This window comes from Typha latifolia, chromosome 10 (assembly GCF_019914945.1).
Source record: "Typha latifolia isolate L0001 chromosome 10, TyphaL0001v2, whole genome shotgun sequence".
Lineage (NCBI taxonomy): Eukaryota > Viridiplantae > Streptophyta > Magnoliopsida > Poales > Typhaceae > Typha > Typha latifolia.
The window spans coordinates 3,344,281-3,366,186 of NC_133095.1; the positions used below are offsets into that span (position 1 = coordinate 3,344,281).

Consider the following 21,906-nt stretch of genomic DNA (forward strand, 5'->3'; position numbering starts at 1 on the left):
TTAATAATTCAAGAATTCTATGTATCAGAAAAAAAAAATTCTTAGAAAGTATTAAAAAATGATGATAGTTTACCGGGTTTAATTATGATTATCCCTTTATTATTAACTAAATTTTCGGTTTAGCTCACTTTCATATCTTTGAAACTAAGCATTAAAAAAAATCAATTTCTTTGTGGGCAAATTGGCCGCTTGTTATTTTTCTTTTATCAAGTTTGAGGAATCACACAATTTATAGATTTCATTGAGCACTCTTTGTTTAATATTTAATTATTAATTATATATATTTATATACTATATTTTATTTATTTAATATATTTATTGATATTTATTGGTTAAAAATTTTTCATAGAAAATTTTAAAAATAAGATTAATATTTAATAGTTTCAAAAATAATTTTAAATTACTAATTTTTAAAAAAATATTTAAGAAGCCAATGATTTCTCACTCCACGTAAGAAAATTTAAGATAAATAGGCTTAATTTAAATTCACTAATTAAATATCTCTAACAAAAGGCATAAAAGAATTTAATTTTATTATGCAATTTTTTTGTTTGATGTATTTAATGTTTGATATATTTTAATATTTAGTGTTAAATTTGAAAAATAATTTTATACCATGGAAGAATTTCATAACACTTACCATTTTTTTAAATAACAAACAAAAAAAATATTATATAATTTAAAATTAACTCTAAAATAATTTAATGTTAGCTTATTTTTGAAAATCTGGACGATATATTTTTAACTGTACTGTGCACTCAGTTTAAATAATTAGATTATAAAATAAAAAATACATAAAATATTAGCTTAAAATTTTAGAGGTCAAAGTTGATATTTTAAAAAAAAATGAATAATAATTTGGAGCACCAGAGAGCGAGATTTAAAGTCACGTTGGAGATGCTCAAAATTGTAGTACATGAGAGTAATTTATTTTAGTTTTAGAGCTGAACTCAATCCAAATAGAGCCGATTTCTTGAAGATCACAAAGGCATAAGAGATAGCCATCTACGAACCATAGCCAAACATTCCTTAGGACGGAGCGCCGGAGCAACGTGACCCCCTCCCTGCATAGTAGCCCAAAAAAAAAGAAAAGAAAAATTTCTTCGATTAAGACGTTCTTCATGCATATGTTATATAATAAAACAAAGAGGGCAAATGAAGCAAAATATCTTCTTCACCTTTACAGTGGCGAATGTCATATTGTTAGAATATGTTATAGTAAACCTGGGAAAACAAGGAGACGAACAAATTAGATGACTACTGCAGTTTTCATGAAAAGAGAAGAGCAAAGCTGCACATATAATATTGCATCATACCCAGCACTTTGGCCTCCAGAACCCCAAGATCTCCAGTCATCTACAATGGAGAAGTTGAGGGATCTTACCCATGCCTGTGTTCCCAGAAACGGTACCACTAGGTCATGATCTCCGCTGGGTTGAAGAAAAACAGTAAAGATTTTAAGGAAAAGAGATAAAAATATTCCATAATAAATTAAGCCTGGTTATGGATTTACCTATATACGAGAGCACGGTAGCCTCCTCTGCTGGTAAGGTGATAGTGATATCTAATACTACTGGGAAGGTCTTGTGTATATGGTAAGTCATGGTTGCACCTTTGCCACTCTCTCACAGCAGCTCCCTGCTTTTCAACAATCAATACAATAAGTCTCGTATCCGGTGACTTCCACCCTTTAAGAGATATATTCATTCCATTCATTTATTATTCATAGCCAAAGCTGGTTCTCAATGCAGGACATTGCCTCATGGAGGAACTAAACATTTTTCTGTCAGTAGCCAATTAAGTTCAATTAAGTGGGAGGCTTGAGTTTAACCTGTATATCTCATAGATCCAATTAAATCAGAGGGCCAATTCTTTGGAATCAAGCACCCTTCTTCCTCCCAGTTTCCTCCTCAATTTTTTCTCTCTATGTTCATCCTAACACTCCAAGGAATCAAATCTGGAGCATATCACTCAAAAGTTTTCTGACTATTTGCTATAAAAGCACTCTTTCGAGATGGCACAGACCTTCTAGCTAGATGTGATGATTTGAAGGAGCTTGTACGTGAACTTGGTACTATTTCTGTCCAACAGATTAATTGTTACTTCTAATTCGTGCTTTCCTTGTTCTCCTTTTCCTTCCCAATCTATACCATTCTTGTTATATATCAAACGGGTAGATTTTACCTTCTTAACGCCGAGAGCCTCTTTTGTGGACTGACTGTTTGCCCAGTAATAAGATAGCAAATGAACATAACTCTGCAAGCAAAGTAACAAATATTAATAGCAAAATAGAGAATAAGGAAAACTATATATTTACATATATTTGTTAGGTCAGTTGAAGATCAATAAATGGACATCCAATATTACACATTTGAGCATCTTTTATGTTTTTAAGACCAGTAGATACTTAAAAGGCCAATGTGTTTGACTCCCTCTGCTATAGTTCGATTAAAAGAAATCTATAGTTTAGTCATAAAAATATCTTGCCAAGATGACATGACATAATTTCAAGGTGCTCGTAAACTTGATTCCCTTCACGAATTGTTTTGGAAATGTAAATAACAATCACCTATTGAATCATTGATTTGCACAAGATTTCTTCTATGTCGCCAGCATTAGTGGTATCAAATATATATACTTTATACCAACTACTAAAGGAACTAGCCCTCAAGAAAAATGATTATCTGCTTATATAACATATCATGATAAACTGATGTGGAACTCGTATTCAGGTTGGCATTGTTAATTTCCAACTAAAATACTTGTTAGTCTGAAAGGAATCCTGCTAAGACAACTGTACATGTAAAGGAGGGCTTGAAGAGATTGACTCACTCCACATTTAAAGGAAGGAGGTTCTGGTGGTTGAAGCAATTTCTTGTACTCCACCTTTAAGGTCCTTCTTTTGGCCACACCATTTGGTTTAGGAGATAACCTAGGACATACAGGGTCCAATATAGAATCCATCTGAACTTTTGAAATATGCTACAAGAGAGTGAAATAGTTTGATAAGATATTTTTTTGACATAACACGGAGTTGGTGAAAAAGAAAAAAAAAAAGAAGAAGAAAGATTTCCTAACCTTTTTAACAACATTAAGCACCTCAACACAAGGTGCACTACGAGGATCTTCATAATCTTCTCCTTCACAATGCTTCTTCGCCAACTACAAAATAAGAAAGGATGTGTTACAACAATTTGCAATATTGTTTGACATAAGGTGGTGCATCACCTCATATATTTGATCCGATATGATTCCAACACCATGAGCATATGGGATTCGATAATTCTTATCAATCTTTTCATCTGTTACAGGGTTGCCAACCAGATAACCCTGGAAGAAAGCACAGAACATTGATTGAAAGAGAAAATATATCTCCTCTGCTGAGACATCAAGAAAATTATCTATACGATAAGCGAATCTATTGGTAATTCCATATATAACATTATGGTAAATATACATAGATGTTCAGTGAATTACTTCTTACCTTGAGATTAAGAATTGGTTGTTTCCCATATTCAATACCTGGATGGATGTCCAAAGAGAAAACAATTACCATCATACTATCAAATCTATAAGCTTTTATTAGTTGACATAAACAGACGTGATGAGTGCTAAAGCAACCTTGTGAAATATCGTGTGTAATCAACGGAACGACCTTCCCGGCGTATGAATCACCGCCAATGTAGAACGGATTGGAGAGGAATTGAGGGTGATCAATGAACCACTATAATAAAATAATACAATAAAAATAAAATTCCCCCACCCGTTTAAGATTTAGACAAATTGGAGAGCATCCCTACCTTTATGATAAAATGATGGACTTGCGTAGAAGAAGATACATCCCCAACAATATAACCTTCAGGTGACGCCGAGAATGAGAAGCCAGCACCAACAGGCGAATCCAAGAAAATAATGTTTGCCACCTGAAAGCCATCAAGGGTCGTCGTCAGATCGATCATCGATTTAAAAATCAAGCGGAAGTAGAAGGCGATTGAGGAGCACAACACACCTTGGTCCAAGAATGTGGGAAATATACCAATTCTGGTAAGCTCCCATTGTATTCGGCTTTCACAAATCTCAAAGGGCCTAATAAGTATGAAAAAAGAATTGAGAAGAATTGAATCCAATTCACATTAAGTACGTTGAAAAAGTGATTAGCCACCTATTTCGAAAACAAGACCGCTAAATGAGGAGCATCCGGGGCCACCGGAGAGCCAGAGGAGGACGGGGTCGTCGCTTGGCTTCCTCTCCGACTTTATGAAGTAGTAGAACAACTCCACGCCGTTTTCTTCATCTACACTCACGTACCTACAATATTTAGATCTAATATTGTGATGGGATTTCACTCACACTTATATGTATACAGTCGTCTCTGAATTTTTTTTCTTAATTTAAGATGATATATATGTATAATTTTTTTAGTTTAAGGGATGTATATAGGTAATAAAAAGAATTCAGAAAATATATGTGAAAATAGTAATAATTTGAAAAGTTTAAATAAAATTATTCATATATTAATTTTTGAATCAATAAAGAGTTTAATTTAAATACAATGATACTTAGACTCTCTCTAAACTTTTGCCAACTTTTACATACATCTGAATATATTTTAGTAACCCCTTCTTGACACTGTTGATGGGAGAAAAAAAAAACTCATCTACATTAATTTTTCTCTTTCTTAAGGACATAAATATCACAAATCTACTTAGAAAAAATTTACAAGGTATATATAAAAATAAGCGAAATAGTTCAAAAAATTTAAATGAAATTATCTTTTATATTTATATTCATCTCTCTCAGGATTCAAATCAGGCAAATACTTCACTACATCTCCAATCGTGAAAAATATATTGAGTATAATAGCAGGTGAGAACTGATTTATATTCCCATTAGTCTATATTAGCTGAATACTAACTATGCCATAAATTAGGTGTGTCGAAGTAATTAGTACAAAATTTCTTTTGATCAACAGCTATATTTGTATGGAAGGAGGGAGGTCTAGATATCGCTCACCCAGTTTCTAAGTAGAATGGTAGGCGTCCATGGAAGCCTGGAAGATGGGTGATGATCACCGACGACGAAACAGAAAGAAAAAAGAATAGTAGCACAAGTACAGGAAGCATTGGGGATATGCATTGCAAATTAAAATGCAATAGTATATCGTTTTATAGGTAGCTATGCCACCTACTTCCTCTTTGCCTTGCCTCGGTAGATTCATTAAATTTAAGGAAGCATTTTATTTTTAATGAAAATCTGATAGTTAAACTTAATAAAATCTCTGGGTTAAGTTAACTACACTAATAAGATTTTAAAAACATCCTCAGCTAAGTTATACTTATCCAACTTATACTAACTCAACTCAATCTAAATATACCCGACCAATACTAAAGACATTTTAGTTATTTAAAAAGTAAAATATATCTAACTAGCAAAATATTCTCACGATGTTAGTTCAAATTTACACATATTTATTATTGTTCACTAAAATTTTCGGTTGAGCTCACTTCCATATCTTTGAAATTAAGCATGAAAAATGTTTGAACTTAATGTGTCACTTTGTCCTTCTTTTTTCTAGTTAAATAAGTTCGAGAATTTATTATAGATTTCATCGCGTGGGTATACTACTTTCATCATGTGGACAGCTAAGCTGGGTTAATTTCTTGGGATTGGAGGATAGGTATGTGGGACCCCTAGTTTTATAAGGTGGAACTCCTATCTAAATAATATTATAATTGCCATTACATAATTATAGCTAGATGGATGGATGGATATTTTATATTTAAATAATAAGATTTGGGACATCTGCTCTAATATAATGTTAAGTTGATAACTACTCTAATCTAAAAATTTAAGTTATTAGAAAAATATTATTTTTATATTTTATATTCTGACGAGATATATAATAAGAAGCATATCCCGGGGTTCATAACTATTTGATATTACTTTCCAAGTTTTTAGATTTTTTTATCTAAGTGAGACTTTCATTGAAAATATAGGATTTAAATCACAAATAGATGAAAATTTCTCTCTATTTTACCTTAATTATTGCTTTTAATTTGATTTTATATAATATTTAAACATTTTAGAGGATAGTTTTGTTATCTTTTCTGAAGCACATATAGAAGATAACCTTTATATCCAAAACTAGATTCAAATATGTCTTATTTGATTCAAAATGAAAAAAAAAAAGACTACTTCAGACATCTCTTCTTAATCAATATGAATCTCGTTTATCCATAATATATTTGAAAATAAAATTCAAAATTTTTAATTAGGTTTTGTAATTGATGACTAAATAAAGTTTTGTCATAATGCATATATATATGAGATGTAACACAATGTTCGACAAAAGATGATGTTAAAAAATAATATCCTACATCTAGATCACACTCTTAGCCAACGAGCTCGAACTAATAATAATATAACATTATTATTATTATTATTATTATTATTATTATTTTGCATGCATGCGTTTGACTTTATTAAAATCGTACTAGTCCAATGGAAGTAGCATTTTTATTTTAATTCTCAGGAGAAGAAATGGAATGCAAGTGGCAAAATTATAGACCTGGAATTGTAGAAACCTTGAGGAGCTCCAGTTCATAGTGTTTGTGGAGTAGTTAGTGTGCAGAAGTGGAGGAGAGTGTGGTAAGGAGATTGTCTAATTTTAGGGAACATTGTCATTGACGCATTTGAATAAATTATCTCGCTTGCCTTTGATAGATGTCAGATGATATGCTGTAACTAACTGTGGACATCTTACTAATCTTACTTCTTTTTGACCAAAAATAGACACGTTTTTTTAATTCTTTATCGAATTACCGTATAGAGTCTAATTTACTATAGCCATAACAAAACGCTGAACTGATCAACGTTTATTTCTGGGCAAAAACGATGATCAGTTCAGTGTTTTATGTATGTAAATCTTTTTAACTTAGTATGTCAGCAATTTATAAAAAAAAATATTTTTTTATTAGGGCTACAGTGAATTAGACCCTATTTGGTAAATAAGTTCGAAGGTAATCCATTTCGGTATCAAAACCTTCGCATTATTATAGATAAACTATAACTTTCAATATAATCAGTTAGACTTGAGTTTAAAAAACGTAATTTAGCTCAAACTCGATTTGGTATACAACTCCAAAAAAACATTATTAGGCAAGAACCAGCTAATCTTCAAGTAGCTCAAAGTTTGAATATATCTTTTGTTTTCCATTATTTCAGTGAGGTTAATCAATTTTCTAAGTTAGTCAACATCTGACGACCTAAATTTTTCTTCCACGTTAATTTTGCATCTCCTAATTTATTTATTTACCTGAGATAATTTTATGCAGTTTTTTTAAGATGTTATATAATTGCCTTTAATTTTGCAAAAAAGAAAATTTATCTACTTGAAAAAGATATTTAGATATATGAGCTAACCTTCCTAATAAACATGTCACAAATACATTTTAATTTAGTCCAAAAAAAATTGCTGTCATAAGCGCTCGAGTCGGTGACCTCCTACCATAGGTGAGTACACTCACGCCACCTTCTGCCGCAATAAGTCACTTATTTTATTTATTTTTAATTATTTAAGAGTACATAGATTGGAAAAAAAAATCGATCTACAACAACTTAGGCATTGAAACATATAACAAGGATTGGCATATTCAACTTATTTACAAAGCGATTGCTGTTCAACCAAACTTCTAAACCATATATTGTTGAGCTAATACTCCAAGCCATCACGCATTGAACTAGTCTTCTGAGTAATGGTATTGTCGAGTCAATCGAGCTAAGCCACTGCCTGCAAACAAATATAATTTCTTTTTTTTTCTCCTACAACTAACATGGGTAGCACCTCGTTTTGCGGGGCACCCTTAATTAGTAACTATAACTAATACCTATGCATCCGTTAGGTTTTTTGTTAGGAATTTTCTTATTCTAGATTAGGGAATACCGCTCTAGATTTATAACTAAGCATAAAAAAGATTTAGAAACACTATTATGACTATAATGAATTTTATTCCACACATAAACATAATTCTAATTTATCTATGATTTGACTAAAATTATTAAAAATAATTACGATTCAAAATTTCTCCATCAGCGTCTATCTATCTCATTTCAAAAACTAGCATACTTTCTCACTCAAACCAAAAGTTTTCGCTCTATTTTCTTACCTAACTCCTCTCTTTTACTACTCACATCTTTTTACTCAAGTATGCATTGCATATCTATAAAAAAAATAAAAACACTTTAATTTAAGTTTATATATTAAATTAAAAATCAATTCACACTTTTTATTTGTATTTATCTCAATTTTATATCACATTAAATATAATTATTATACTACTATTCTAACTTACAATCAAATACTATATATATTACTCTACTATAGATTAGGAGATATAATTTGTAAGAAATCAGAATAGCTACTCCAAATTTTCACAACCAAACATGACAATAGATTTATAATCTTCTCTCATAGTTGAATCTATTCCAATATTTTATTTTCATATTCTTGCACGTGCGTAATGTATGGTCCTGATTAAATCTTTACACACACACACATATATATATATATATATATCTCTTCTCTCTCTCCCCATGCCTACTCCACTCTGTATTTCATGGGGAATTGAGCAAAGAGAAGTTCGCAAAGTAATCTATTTTCTCCTTGAGTCTTCTTCTCATCCAATTGGTGTTCAATTCCAGCCATGTCCAACTTCCACAAGAAGCCTTCTCACCTCCGTGGCGACTCGTTCGAGCTCGACGTCTTCGACGCCAAGCGCTACTTCTCCGGTGGAATGGATGCCATCACTCTCCTTGGCAACCCTCTCGAATCCATGAGAGAGCAAAGAGGAGAAGAAGAAGAAGAAGAAGAGGGCAACGTTATAGAGATAGACAGGAGCTCGGAGGTGCCCAAAACAAAGGGTAGAGAAAGAGAGAAGAAGAAATGGAAGAAGCCCAACTCGCCTGGTGTGAAGTTTGTTAATATCCTTAACTCTTTCTTTCATCAAGCAGGTTCGAGGAGGAAGCTAAAGAGGAGTTTTAGGATCATTGAGGAATCCACCAAGTCCGTCTATTCTTTTGGAAGTAATAGTAGTGGATTTGTTGCACAAAAGCAGAAGAGTGAGGAATCGAGTGTGGAGAACAAGTGGGTACTTAATAGATTTAGTGATGGGTATGTGAAGAAAGATTGGATCTTGGAGAGGATAAGGAGAAGAGGAGGAGATGGTGATGAGGCATGGGAGAGTGACTGCAGCTCAGATTTATTTGAGCTGAAGAACTGTGATCTTGTCAACTAGTTTTGTCTCTTAATTTTTCTTTTTTCTCATCCTTTGATCTTGTTAAGTAATTGACCTTTTCGTATTGAATTGTGTGTTGTTTTAAATGTAAGTTGCAAACTTGATGATTCATACTGGTTGCACTCTTGGTATATTTCATGTGTTTGCATATGATGAAATCAATTTATCACTAAAGATTACTTGAAGAGCAATGAGAATTCTAGGATGCCCCAGAAAGAAGGGGACAAATGAACAACCATGGTTTTGAGCAAAAATTTGTTGCCTTTTTCTATTTGAGCACTTGTCATTTATAATGTTTAGTTGCCTTACAGCACTTACTGCACCCAGTAGAAGGACAAACTCAAGAGTTTTGTTCATGATATATAGGAAATTCAAGAATTAGCTAATATCCATTTAAAAAGCTGACTAAAAATCTACGGAATTGGACACCCAGTTATTTGCTAGATTTCCAAAACACCTATAGGATAATTATTGCCAACATGAAGTATGAAATAAATATTACAAAATGACACAACATAAAGCATCCCAAGCTTCATAAAGAAGCATAGAGCATAACAAGGAATTTCTTCTGGAAAAAAGAGATGCAGTTTTATCTAAGTTTATATCTAAGGTGCTCAGATCCAACAAAAGCAAAATAGTAGGGAGACTCTCCTAAATGACCACACGCCTATTCTATTTTCCCTTGGCTGAGCCATTAGGCACTTCAGATGCAGCTCCAGCTGGGTTGAGCTCATCCCAAGCCTCAATCCATGTCACCATGGCATCTGCAAGCTTTGTAAAGTAGGGGTCGACCTTCCCGAGCTTTTCTCGGACCTGCTCTGACAGCGAAATGTAGCACTTCTGAACAGTGGTGCACTCCTTTGAGAGGACAGCGGATTGGAAGAAGGGGATTATTTCCTCTTGCCAGAAGATGCCCTTATATTCCTTTTTCAGGTTCACAAAAGGGTTGCTTGCCTTGCTGTGCCAGATATAGGGTAAGCCAGTCTTGACTCCCAATCCCAGATGGTCACAGATGACCTGCATCATTTCACCAATTAGAACTTGGAAAAATACCATCAACCAGCAACTCCTATAAAATAAATCAAGGATCTTTCCAATATGCATATAAGGTAGATAGACATATCAGAACAAGAGATTAAAAAAAAGAGTGACCTTCATGCACCATCCGGCCCACATGTCATCATAACGCCCGATAGGCTGGCCATCTCCCATAAGTCCGAAGTACATTGCAGGGCCGATCAGCTCACGGTCGAAAGCGAGATTCATACCGCACATTGGAAATAAGGTTCCCTTTGGCACAGTAAGAACAGCATCAACATACCTGATAGGATATGCAAGTGATCAGCTTATCATGTTTATCAATTTTGAAAAGCAGATTAGCCACTGTGGAGACATCAACTTCACATGATTATGAACCTGGTGTTTCTTTCACGAGGCTTGACAAGCTGGGTGGGAGCATCATAATCAGGAATGTTGAGCCAAAGGCCATGGGAAACAGCTGTTGGAGCACCTTCTCGGAGGCTGAAAGGATATCCACGTACAAAGTCGGCACCTTCTCTGTATGGGTCATACAGAGTGTTAAAGAAGTGGGGCGTAGAAGGGCTGAGGAGGTTCTTTATATGCTGCTCAAGAGCATTGATATCTTTGCCAGATGGATCCTTTGCAACCTATTTGAAAAACAGAACAAAATACAGTTGTCTACCTCAGAAAAGCAGAAATAAGTCAATAAGATTGAAATCAGCAAGCCAAGATTAGCAGCTTCTTACGTTCAGGGGGATAGAACTTATTTATTGCATCAGAAAAGAGCATAACCAATCATTACATAAAAAAAGGCATGCATTCCAAATGCAATCACTCCAAGGAAAGGAACAATCTCTGGACCATGTGGGTGACCATGAACTGGCAGATGCAAGGATGGAGTGGTCACAGATGCATAATCGCAGTGCTAGCAGAAGCATTAGTCAATGGCATTAGAATTTTTAGTTTGCTAGATCTAGAATTTAGAAAGATTTACTGCTCAAGCCCATGTGGTCATGCAACCCCGGACATGTGGTTTGTTCAGCTGGCGCACATGATTATAACAATGAAATCATCTGATTTAAATTTTGAGAAAGGTGACGACTCCATCTTTTGTACACATAATAAAGTAAGAGATGAACAGAGTGACATTAATAGAAGTTCCCATAGTCAAAGGTAAAAAGAAAATATCTAAAGATTTTAAAAAAAGGGGGGTCACGATTTTAGGAGTATGTAAGTTTCCACATGTATGCACGTCTACCCTGAAATAAATATGTATATGTATATGTACATAGACGCTATATATTAGATATACCATTGCAACATATACTATTCACTCAAAATCAGATTTGGATTTGGAGGATGCTAAAAATTCATCTCAGGATCTAACCAATGGTACAATTTTTGAGATTCATAACAATCTAAATCGCATTCATATCTCATAATCAACTGGATAATCCAGATCTGATCACAACACTACTCTCGTAAGCATATAAGACCAAGACAGCCTTAATGCATATGCTTAAAATCTCTATGATCTAGCCACTATCTTCATAAGAGCAGTTTGGAGCATTTTAGTTACAAAGTTTGTAAGCATAAATGACAGATCTCTGATCCTAGACACTTTTGAAGACAAAATTAACAAGCTGACGCTGACTGAAATTCATAATAGATAACTATAATCATCTCGTCAAGAATTGAGCCCAAAAGCTGAGAAAATAAATTATGATAATTGTTAACAACCTATGTTGTGGTTTTATCTCCAATTTCCAAATATCTGAAAGTGACATAATGAAATTGAGATATGATGAGATAGATCCAGATTAAGATAAATTGAAGACAGTTTAATAAGATCAACTACAGGCAATTTGAGTGAGTTACAAATAATAGGGCCAAGAAATAAAATTAACCACAGTTAGATCAAATACTAGTAAATAGAAGGAAGAAATGAAACTGCATAGCTCGACCGTCTCCTAAAGGTTTACAAAGTTAAAGGTCAGAGCACTATGGAAAAGCACAGTAACTAGGACGCAAAAAGGAAAAGGGAAAAGGATAAAGAACAAAGATGTGCACTTGACAACAGCTTCCAAAAGCTCTTTGTATATCAATTATCACACACAAAATAAAAAGCAGAGACACAATATCAAGTATTTGTAGTGCAAAAATAACACAAAAATCAAATGTTTACAAAAAGAGCACATCACTCCTGCATCACTCTTATAGTAGGCAAGAAATAACCAGTAACTAAGAAAAGGCAAAATTCTCAATTTTCTTCCAGATGTGTTAAGGCACATGCAACAATTTTAAATGGTTGATTCACAAAACAAGTTAAAAAAATTCTCATCATTGTCAACGTGTAAGCAGAAATTAAAAAGGAACAATAATAGATCTAAGATGGATGAGCAAACATTATATAAGTTCATAAAAATTCCAGTGAAACCCAATAACAGAAGCTTCTGAGAAACACAAGGAGACCATCCAGCTCTCACAAAATAAATAAGAAAATAGAAATAAAAGAGGAAAAGAATACACCCATTGAGAAATCCTCGTCAAAATCGACACTTGTTTCTAAAACAAATAACACGTCACTCACAAGATCCCTCCTTTCTCCCACTTCCAAGACCCATCCCTGCTCAAATCTGAAACCAGATCCGAAATTCCCTCAACTTCCAGAACAAAAGAAAAGGGAAAAAGACAATAATTACAACTACATGACGCTTACCCTTATCACAAAAATGAGGAATAAGAATTTAAAAAAGAAGAAAGACTCGGGACACATACTCAAAAGCACCGTGATTTCCAAACCAAATTAAAACTACTACTAAGAATTTTATCGACCAACAACCAAGATCGCTCCTTTCCCCCAAATCCAAACCCCATTCCCCTCTATAACCAAAACCCAGATCCAAAATTCCACCAACACGAAAGGTAAAAGAACCACTCACGAAGCAGTCGTCGTCGATCGTGTAGACGTACTTCTTCTTCGACACCATGTATCCAAAGCACCGGCAAGCGGAGTCCTTGAAGGAGATGCACGACGCCTTGGGCCCCAAAATACGGTTGATATCGTTGCGGTTGTAGAGCTCATAGTCGAAGCCCTCGGGGACCTTGATGGTCTTGCTCGGATCGCCATCCTGCACTATGATCAAGTGGTAGTTCTGGAAGAACGGCCTCCACATCTCCAAGAAATCCAAGTTTCGGATCGTCGGGATCACGATATCCAGCTCATCTTTCAGCAATGGAGTACTCGGAACCGATCCCCCCGCCATTGTTAAGCTTCGATCCAACGAGAGAAGATAGCAGAGGAGAGGAGAGGAGAGGAGCGCTTCGATCTGGGGGGAAGAAGAGGTGACTTTATTGAATTGGAGGGCACGTGGTAGTACGTGCTGAAATTGCGGATCCGGATTCACTGCGATTGGATCCGGTTCTCAAAAATCTAGCATAATAACTTTATTACCATATGAATGATAATTATTCATCCCAATTCCCAAGTTTTATCTAAGGAAAATTACATATATAGCACCCTATTCTTTAACGAGATTATGCTTTTCATTTTATATTTTTATTATTTATAAATTAAATTTTATAATTTATTAAATATATGCAAAAAAATACTATGATATTAGATCCACTGTAAACTAAACTAAGTATAGCATGATTAAATTATTTTAAAAATAAAATATTTTTACTTAACGAAATATTTTTACGGTGTTAGTTCAAATCTAACAAAGTGTATTTTCTATAGATATTTACTAAAATATCTATAGCTTGATAGTAGAATAAAATATAAATCATAATTTTATTAAAAGTTAATGTGTTACATGCAAATTTCTCTTTATTTTTATCTCTTGAAAAAAAAAAAAGAATTTATACATACACAAATAAGGGACGAAAAATTGTTTCCAAGTTCAAACTTGTTTTGCAGTCATAAATAAAAGGCCAACATTTGCGAGTAGTCGAGGTGCTTCTGCTTCTGCTTCACGTCGCTGTTCTGTTTGGCTGTCAACAATTGGGGATGCAACGATTCTGCTGCAGTTCGTTGTACAATAATTAATTGGTGCTTCTTTTGGGCTTTCCCACAAACAACTTATGTGCAGCTGTTTTTGTTGTTATCTTTTGCTGCGGAGTGGGGTAGAAGATTCAATAATGAACCTTAGATATAATCATGAGTATTATATATGACTAAGTTCTTAGGGAGTTAGGCTCTAATCTGAATATCTGATGACTTACTTATAAATCTTTTTGGGATTGAATTGGAATTCTTAAGTCAACTTTCTCCTCTCCAATCTAAATTTTTTTTCCAACTCAGGTTATGCTTCGTGGTGGAACTATTAGAGAAATAAAAGGTGCATAGATGCATGTGGGACCCTTCTCTCTCATGTGGCACTCTGTCTATTAGTCTATATTTATTAGGGTAAATTATATATTTACACCATGTAATTGGGCTAATTTCAGCTTTATTTTTATGATTCACACTAAATTATAACTATTAGTCAACTATAAATAGAGATATAAAAAGATTGTTATCCCTGCAAATATATCGTCCCATCTGAGAAGGTGAAGAATAGTTTCGTTAGTTAGCAATTTTTTTTCTTTTGAGAAAACCGAGCTTGGTGTTAATTATATTTATTCATAATAAAATGACAAAGAGGATGAGAGAGAAGATACTGAGGAGGAAGGGAAGTCGTTAAAGCTTTATGGAGCAGAGAACTTATCAAAGCTTATCTTGAAGAGACTGACCAGGGAGAGATCCAAAGGGCTTCTTTCTTAAAGACTCTACTATTGCGTCTCTAAAGAAGTCACCGTAAAATGCCAAATAGGTGCTCTATCGTTCCTTTGGATGTAAGAAAAGATAGAAAAATAACCACACGACTGCTAATTCTTGGCGGGTAGAAGAAGAAGAAGAAGAGGAAGAGGCCACACCCAATTTAAAAAGGAGAGAGTCCCATAGTCTACTATGAGGTACTATAATTTGCTATAGTCTTAACTAATCAATATTTAAGAAGTAGAGTCTCATGTGCCAATAAAAACTAGTTATCCCTTCATTTTGTTCTTAGTGATAACCTTACAAAGCTTAATTTGTGATATAGTTACTATAGTGTATAACTTAGAACCGAGCCGACAGAGTCCGAAAAGAGCCAATATCTTTTGTCATCTAAAAATACTTATAAAAACTATTATTTATTTAAAAACAAAAAAGAATATAAAATATACTAAAAAAATTATTCTAAATAAACAAAATATCCAAATCTCTTCGGTTACTCATACCTCCGCCCTTGGGGCTAAAATCGTAGCGAAGGAATATGCTTTTATACTATTCAACAAGGATTAGTCGTGCATTACTTTTTTACTCTTTAGACTCGGGGAAAAGATATCTTATCATGAACAGTTCCATAATTCCCATTCGTTCTCACGATCTCCACATCTTATTAGATTCAATAAATCGACCCAATTAGTTGCATCTCATAGTTTTAGAAAAAAAGGGGGAAAAAAGGAGAGTATATATATATATATCATCAGTTCCTCTTTTGTTTCCTCCTTGGACTTCTCTTAATTTTCAAGAACACGCATGCCCTTTTGTGTTCATGAAGACTGTAGCATTTTGCAAGCTTTGGGTTTAGTGTATGTTTTTCATAATTCTTCTTAATTTTTGATAGTATTTCTCTCTGCCGAGGTTGTTAAAGTTACAATCTTTATAGTACTAAACCTGCTTTGCAATTAACCTTCTCATGAAAAGCAAACAAGAACCTTTTTCTTTTCTATTATTCATTACAATGTTTTTGTGTCTGAAACTGCATCAAATGGCAATACAAGATCGTCAGCTAAATGGAGTACTTTTGCATCATTATCTTTAACAACAATGATAATGTACCAGATATAAATACTATTGAGGATTACTTCTGAATTCATCTTAGTTATCACTTTTTGAGAAGAAGCTGTTGATGGCCGGCATGACCTCCGGGCGGCGCTGGCTGAGGAATTTTCTCAGGCTGTGTTGGCTATATTTTTCGCCTTCTTCTGCGTTGTCTAGGATCGCAGTGGTGCGATTAGTCTTGTTAACACTGCAATGACAACAACATTAATTCTTGTTAATTACAAGGTGTTTTAATACTTGTAAAGTTCACATAAAAAAAAAAAGAAAAAAAAAACTTTGCATCACAAGTAGTATTCAGGTCATTGCTGAAATATATCATATCAGATATTGAGTTGCTGTATTCTTTGATCAACCTTGTCATATACTACTTCATAGAGGAGCCTAATAAATGATACAAGCAATGGAACAGTGAGTGGAAGTCTTATGCAAATATTTACTTCTCATTCATGATAAGGAATACTGTTGCCATTAGTACAAATAAGCAGTTATTTGTATGGGTATTTCTTATTCAATCTTTACAATTCGTTTTAATTTTAAGTTAAATCAATTATAGGTACAAAATAATCTTTAACACCCTAGAATAATTTTTTTGTAAGGTTAAAAGGAGAATTAGAAAGGGGACCAATCCTTAAAGTCAAAGGAAAAGTATTTTAGATTTTTTTTTGTTTTTAAAAGAAATTGAATGTTAGGTTAATTAACTCAAAGAATTTTTTGAGTCATAAATCATATATAAGAATAAACAAAGATATAAGATTTTTTTAATAAATTTTAATACTTTTTAAACAATAAATTCCTATAAATTCTTAGCTTACGGTGATAATTTGTGTAAATATAAAATCTAAAAGAATCCTTGTGATAAAGAGAAAGAAGATGAAGCTTACCGAACATCAGGGTTCATGAAAACATTTCTTGTGAGTTGGAACACACACATGCTGGTAACAAAGGTCATAGCCGCCAACAATGGATAAACCTAATTAATGATCACCAAAAAAAGAAAAAGATGATTAACTTTAGATTATCAAACAGATTATATTTCATTCATTTTTTTATAAACAGATTAATATTTATGTTTTTGACTTTGAGATAATTATAGTTTGACTCTCTCAACTATTATTTATTTTCATATAAATCCTCTCATTTAATTTTTCCAACAAAACTGACCTTCTTATGCTCTAAAAACGCTGTGTAAAATCTTCGAAGAACTTCTCTCTAGGTCTTCTAAGAATTACTTAAGATAATCATTTAGTGGTTTATGTTAACAAGTGGAGAGAAATATATTAAACAGCAAGAAAGTTAAAGTATCATAAAATAAATCTACGTAAAAATAAACTGTTACGATTAACTTTTTAAAATGTTTTATTAAAAATCTAAACAAATACTCTTCTTTCATATGTTATGGTTAACTTATGACATTTTCTGAGAAATAAAGTTGAAAAATATAAATATTGACAAATTAGGACGTGAATAATAAACTTATAAAAACACAGTACGAGAAATGCAAGAGAAGTATAACCAACCTCAGGTTTCACCCAACGACCCATTTGAATGATGAGCTAAAACTCTTCTAATGCTTTGGAATGGATACCTAATTGGATCTATCTAGGGAATGCTACCTTTCTCTTTTTGTAGGACACGTAAAAGGCTTACATTTGTTCATCTTTTATACTACGAGAAAGAGAGAGAGAGAGAGAGAGAGAGAGAGAGAGAGAGAGAGAGAGAGAGAGAGAGAGAGATTGGGAAAATTCCATGGAAGAAAAGCTCTAGATTTCTGTGGGCGTTTCGTTATCAGTGTTTGAATTCTATTTTAACGATTGGTCAAAACCAGCAGCTCCGCCTTCTGTTTCACTGCATTACTTCTAGTTTCCGCCATCGTTGAGGCGTTGACCCCTTTTTATAACTCAATCTCATATGAGTTTCATATTGTATTACATATAAACGTATAACGGTTTCTAAGTTTTTTATTGCTGAGAGGGCACACCGATATTGAATCAAAGTTTAGGATAGCAAAATAATTAAACCTTACTTGTAATCTAGAAAAGACCAAAATATCTTTTATAGTTTACTATTGATTGGAAAAGTTAGATTATTTTTTGTTCAGCAAAATCAATAAATAGGCACTTTGATCACCCAAATTCTCTTATTTTTTAACTTGGGTGATTATTAATATCCTAAAAAATCACATAGAAGATCAGATTATATATATATATTAGTGTATATTATTTTAAAACTCATTCCTGATTGGTTGGCATACCCTGTTGCTGATAATAAATTCATCTTTTGGTAAATGAAGCAACTCTGACATATTTCCAAGAACATAGAACTTGACTTACCCTGAGATAGTACATTTTTAGATTTTTTTTTTTCAAGAGTAACGGAAGGTTATCATGGGAAGGACAGAAGGGAAAATATCTGCAATTTTCCACAGAAACTAAAAGGAAAAAGGGATAAGAAAATATGGTTGAAGCACTGAATTCTAGTATAAATCAGATGTCAGAAAAAAAAAGAATGCAAAATGAGATCAGAATCATCTACAGTACACAATGAGATCTGATTCACAACTCAGTTTATTCCAGTAGGAACAAAATTTACAGACAGAAGAACAGAAAACAAGTAGATCCAATAAAAACAAGTCAGTTAAGTGCAAGTTTTCAAATAGTTGGTTCTTTACTGTAATTCCATATGAAAGGATGAGAAATTGAGAGTGTTAGAGTACAACATTGCCGTAGTAGTAACACAAGCTCAATGTTTAACAAGTAGTTAGCTGGAAGAGAGAACAAAATGATGGTGTTCCGTATCCATTAATAACGCTATCATGCTCAAGTTGTGAGACCAAAACAGTAGTGCTTATCAAGGAAAAAAATATGTGGTGAAATTGGTTCTAAGAAAAATATACATAATTTCAAGAAAAGAGCTGCCTAAAATGCTGGAAGACCTAGAAAATTGCCCAGAAATAAAGCATCCCTCTAAATACAATAACATAGTGAAAGAACCTTCTGTAATTCTCAATCACTTTATGATATCCTTTGAATAGCATAAGCTCTTAGATGTATGATGCCTGTGTTCCATACTTCTATATTCCTTGCAGGCAGTCATCATTTGTATCTTGAATCTGATGTGCTCAAGTTGCCATTTGAATTGAAATCCTCACTAGATTCGGAATTGAAGCATAGAGTTGTCTCCTGATCAAATTTTGTTTTTGCTTTCTTTGTTTTGAGCAATGCATCACAGACCTTGGCAGCATCCAAACCATAGTCCACATTATGTACCCTTATGATATTAGCACCACCAAGTATCCCTGATGTAAGAGCTGCAACTGTGCCAGGATCTCTCTCAACTGGATTGGTACGACTACAGATTTGACCTAAGAATTTTTTCCTGGAGGGTCCAATCAGGATTGGTGCATGCGAAGCAGCTATGCTCCTTTTGCCAATCTCTCTCTGGATGGATGACAAGCCCATAAGAATTTCTAGGTCCTGTTGAGAATTCTTTGAGAACCCAATACCAGGATCAATTATTATTCTCCATAACGGAATCCCTGACAACTCTGCTTCACTCACCTGCATGTATAGCTCAGAAGCTACTTGCTTGCAGACATCTTCATACTGCAAATTTTGATTACTTTGCATTGTAGATGGATCTCCTCTCATGTGCATTGCAATATAGGGGACTCCAAGGTCTCTAACCACAGAAAGCATTTTAGGGTCCAGTTGTCCAGAAGAGACATCATTAACAATATGAACCCCTCTATTCACTGCTTCAGATGCAACTTCTGAATAAAAGGTATCCACCGATAATAGCTTCCCTTCTAACTGAGCAATTTGCACAGCTGCATCCAAAACAGGAATCAGCCTCTGGAGTTCTTCATCAGCAGTAAGTCTACTTGCAAAGGGGCGTGTCGATTGAGCACCAATATCGATAATATCTGCCCCTTTTGATATTAACAACCTGACCTGCGATATTGCGGCATCCACTTCTTGAAACTTCCCTCCATCACTAAAACTATCAGGTGTGAGATTAAGAATGCCCATGACATGGGTTTTCTTTGACCAGTCCCATAAACGATTACCTACAGGTAAAACTCTTCTTAATCCATCTCTTCCGATTGAGGATTCACCCCCAAGTTTTTGCCATAATTCAAAGAGCCCGCCACTGCACTTTGAGAATGAATGCCAACTTGCCACGGCATCGTCATCAATAGATTCTCCTAGAAGATCCACAAGAGGAGCCAGTACAAATGGCCTCTCCCAAATGCGCTCATGTGGCACTTTAAGAATCTCAGATTCAATCTGGAACCTGCCATAGAAAAGAATATCTAGGTCCATCATTCTCGGACCATACCTTATTCCATCAGTACGCCCGATATCCTTCTCGATTTGTTTCAGCACTTTGAGTAATTCATGGGGCCCAAGCTTTGTGGTGCCTCTAATCGCAGAGTTGAGGAATTGAGGTTGATCAGTCACATACGCAGGTGCGCTCTCATACAAGCAGCCATGCCGCGTGATGTTTATGCCTGATGTCTTCATCAAAAGAAGGGCTCTATTAAAATTTTGGATTCTTTCACCCATATTGCTGCCCAAAGCGATAACAATCTCGTGTTCTGGTGAATGAACAGAAACCGAACACCCCACATCTGAATGATCATGCGAAAGACGCATGCTTGCATTCATCGAGTAAAGAGAAGGCCTTGAAAACAATCCTGAAGCAAAAAACAATGACATGTATAAGAACAATTTCGGCATTACTATGCAACAAAAGAAGATAAAAATGAGGAGGAAGATTACCTCCACAAGTATCTGACATTCTAAATCCTTTAACTTGATGCTGGGCAATAGAGAACATCTGCTTGAATCTTCCCTTGATCCGGAACATTATGGATTGTAATAAAACAACAAATTTATCTACAAATGACCGTAAGAAGTCCTCCAAAGTGGACTTCTTTCAATTAGATAACAACTCCATCTTATCGACCATTAGGGCGGGCGCTGATGGCAACAAAATCAAATCTCAGACGGAGTCTCTCACGCCGAAATTTAAGTGCTTCAACTTGACGAATTAGATCGAAGTCTTTCTCCATATTCTTTTGAAATATCACAAATAATGATTCCGAAGAAAATCTGATAAAGTTTACTCTCAAAACTCTGGCAAATCAACTCGATACTGTGAAATTTTCTCCTAAAGCTGCGAACTTTCGACCCAAATTCAAGTGGATAAAAGATTAAAAAAAATGGGAAACAAATTATAAATTTAAGAAGATCCCGATGATGACTGCTGATGAAAGCTAATGCTACCTATATACCAAGAATCGCACACCTTACACCTACCAGTGCCAGAGAGAGATCTCGAAGGAATGGATCGGTTTCGTCCGGATAAATCTGCGGTTTAGGAAAACGATGAAGAAGGCATTTACGTTATTACAGTAATACCCTCTATCTTTGAGAGGCATACGTGGGTAGCAGCGTAATTATGTGTCAAGAAATTGAGATTTCGTGGCAATTTGGAGGGTTTTTATTGCAAATATAGAGCTTAAAATGTAAATAATCAAAATACAGGGTGAGAACCATAAATTTTTAACGGCCAATATTTTCACTACTAGCATTCACACCTTATTATATGATATTTACCGCTGGTCTAAGAAACAGTCTATTATTTTGTTTAATAAATAGATGAATTAAAGTAATTACATATGTAAAAGGGCCTTAATACTTTGAATAACTTTAAATA

The 21,906-nt window shown here is 34.2% G+C and overlaps 4 protein-coding genes across 5 annotated transcripts; all 4 read right to left on the bottom strand.

The window, feature by feature from the left end:
• Nucleotides 1-891: 891 nt before the first annotated feature.
• Nucleotides 892-5,131, bottom strand: LOC140796541 (serine carboxypeptidase-like 11). The gene is made up of 14 exons (XM_073149585.1): nt 5,014-5,131; nt 4,163-4,308; nt 4,010-4,086; nt 3,801-3,923; nt 3,622-3,724; nt 3,485-3,522; nt 3,229-3,330; nt 3,079-3,162; nt 2,833-2,982; nt 2,185-2,256; nt 1,514-1,638; nt 1,317-1,430; nt 1,179-1,224; nt 892-1,064 (listed from the first exon to the last, which is right to left on the bottom strand). The coding sequence occupies exons 1-14, from the start codon at nt 5,121-5,123 to the stop codon at nt 981-983; spliced, it is 1,374 nt and encodes a 457-aa protein (XP_073005686.1). The 5' UTR covers nt 5,124-5,131; the 3' UTR covers nt 892-980.
• Nucleotides 5,132-9,738: 4,607 nt separating this feature from the next.
• LOC140796320 (UDP-arabinopyranose mutase 1) lies at nt 9,739-13,655 on the bottom strand. Its single transcript, XM_073149303.1, has 4 exons — nt 13,256-13,655; nt 10,710-10,960; nt 10,446-10,614; nt 9,739-10,310 (listed from the first exon to the last, which is right to left on the bottom strand). Exons 1-4 carry the CDS (start codon nt 13,577-13,579, stop codon nt 9,966-9,968), a joined length of 1,089 nt encoding a protein of 362 aa, XP_073005404.1. The 5' UTR covers nt 13,580-13,655; the 3' UTR covers nt 9,739-9,965.
• A 2,445-nt stretch (nt 13,656-16,100) lies between these two features.
• Nucleotides 16,101-17,809, bottom strand: LOC140796772 (uncharacterized). Its single transcript, XM_073149882.1, has 3 exons — nt 17,703-17,809; nt 17,067-17,155; nt 16,101-16,372 (listed from the first exon to the last, which is right to left on the bottom strand). Exons 1-3 carry the CDS (start codon nt 17,724-17,726, stop codon nt 16,222-16,224), a joined length of 264 nt encoding a protein of 87 aa, XP_073005983.1. The 5' UTR covers nt 17,727-17,809; the 3' UTR covers nt 16,101-16,221.
• A 1,138-nt stretch (nt 17,810-18,947) lies between these two features.
• On the bottom strand, nt 18,948-21,613 carry LOC140795910 (folate synthesis bifunctional protein, mitochondrial-like). Of its 2 annotated transcripts, XM_073148730.1 has the most exons (3): nt 21,507-21,613; nt 20,967-21,370; nt 18,948-20,881 (listed from the first exon to the last, which is right to left on the bottom strand). In XM_073148730.1, the coding sequence occupies exons 2-3, from the start codon at nt 21,052-21,054 to the stop codon at nt 19,278-19,280; spliced, it is 1,692 nt and encodes a 563-aa protein (XP_073004831.1). In that variant the 5' UTR covers nt 21,055-21,370; nt 21,507-21,613; the 3' UTR covers nt 18,948-19,277. The 2 variants fall into 2 exon arrangements, with proteins under 2 accessions (XP_073004831.1, XP_073004830.1); XM_073148729.1 differs by having other exon boundaries at nt 20,967-21,613.
• Nucleotides 21,614-21,906: the final 293 nt, after the last annotated feature.

Excerpts from the sequence above, each read along its gene's own strand:
- LOC140796541 (XM_073149585.1), bottom strand. The coding sequence starts at position 5,123 with ATGCTTCCTGTACTTGTGCTACTATTCTTTTTTCTTTCTGTTTCGTCG. Across the intron at positions 4,087-4,162 it reads CGGTCTTGTTTTCGAAATAG|GCCCTTTGAGATTTGTGAAA; the intron begins GTGGCTAATCAC and ends CATACTTATTAG. Across the intron at positions 1,431-1,513 it reads TACCGTGCTCTCGTATATAG|CGGAGATCATGACCTAGTGG; the intron begins GTAAATCCATAA and ends TCTTCAACCCAG.
- LOC140796320 (XM_073149303.1), bottom strand. The coding sequence starts at position 13,579 with ATGGCGGGGGGATCGGTTCCGAGTACTCCATTGCTGAAAGATGAGCTG. Across the intron at positions 10,615-10,709 it reads CCTCGTGAAAGAAACACCAG|GTATGTTGATGCTGTTCTTA; the intron begins GTTCATAATCAT and ends ATATCCTATCAG. Across the intron at positions 10,311-10,445 it reads GGGCCGGATGGTGCATGAAG|GTCATCTGTGACCATCTGGG; the intron begins GTCACTCTTTTT and ends GAAATGATGCAG.
- LOC140796772 (XM_073149882.1), bottom strand. The coding sequence starts at position 17,726 with ATGGGTCGTTGGGTGAAACCTGAG. Across the intron at positions 17,156-17,702 it reads GTCGTTGGGTGAAACCTGAG|GTTTATCCATTGTTGGCGGC; the intron begins GTTGGTTATACT and ends ATCATTAATTAG. Across the intron at positions 16,373-17,066 it reads TTCATGAACCCTGATGTTCG|TGTTAACAAGACTAATCGCA; the intron begins GTAAGCTTCATC and ends TTGTCATTGCAG.
- LOC140795910 (XM_073148730.1), bottom strand. The coding sequence starts at position 21,054 with ATGTTCCGGATCAAGGGAAGATTCAAGCAGATGTTCTCTATTGCCCAG. Across the intron at positions 20,882-20,966 it reads AATGTCAGATACTTGTGGAG|GATTGTTTTCAAGGCCTTCT; the intron begins GTAATCTTCCTC and ends TTTTTGCTTCAG.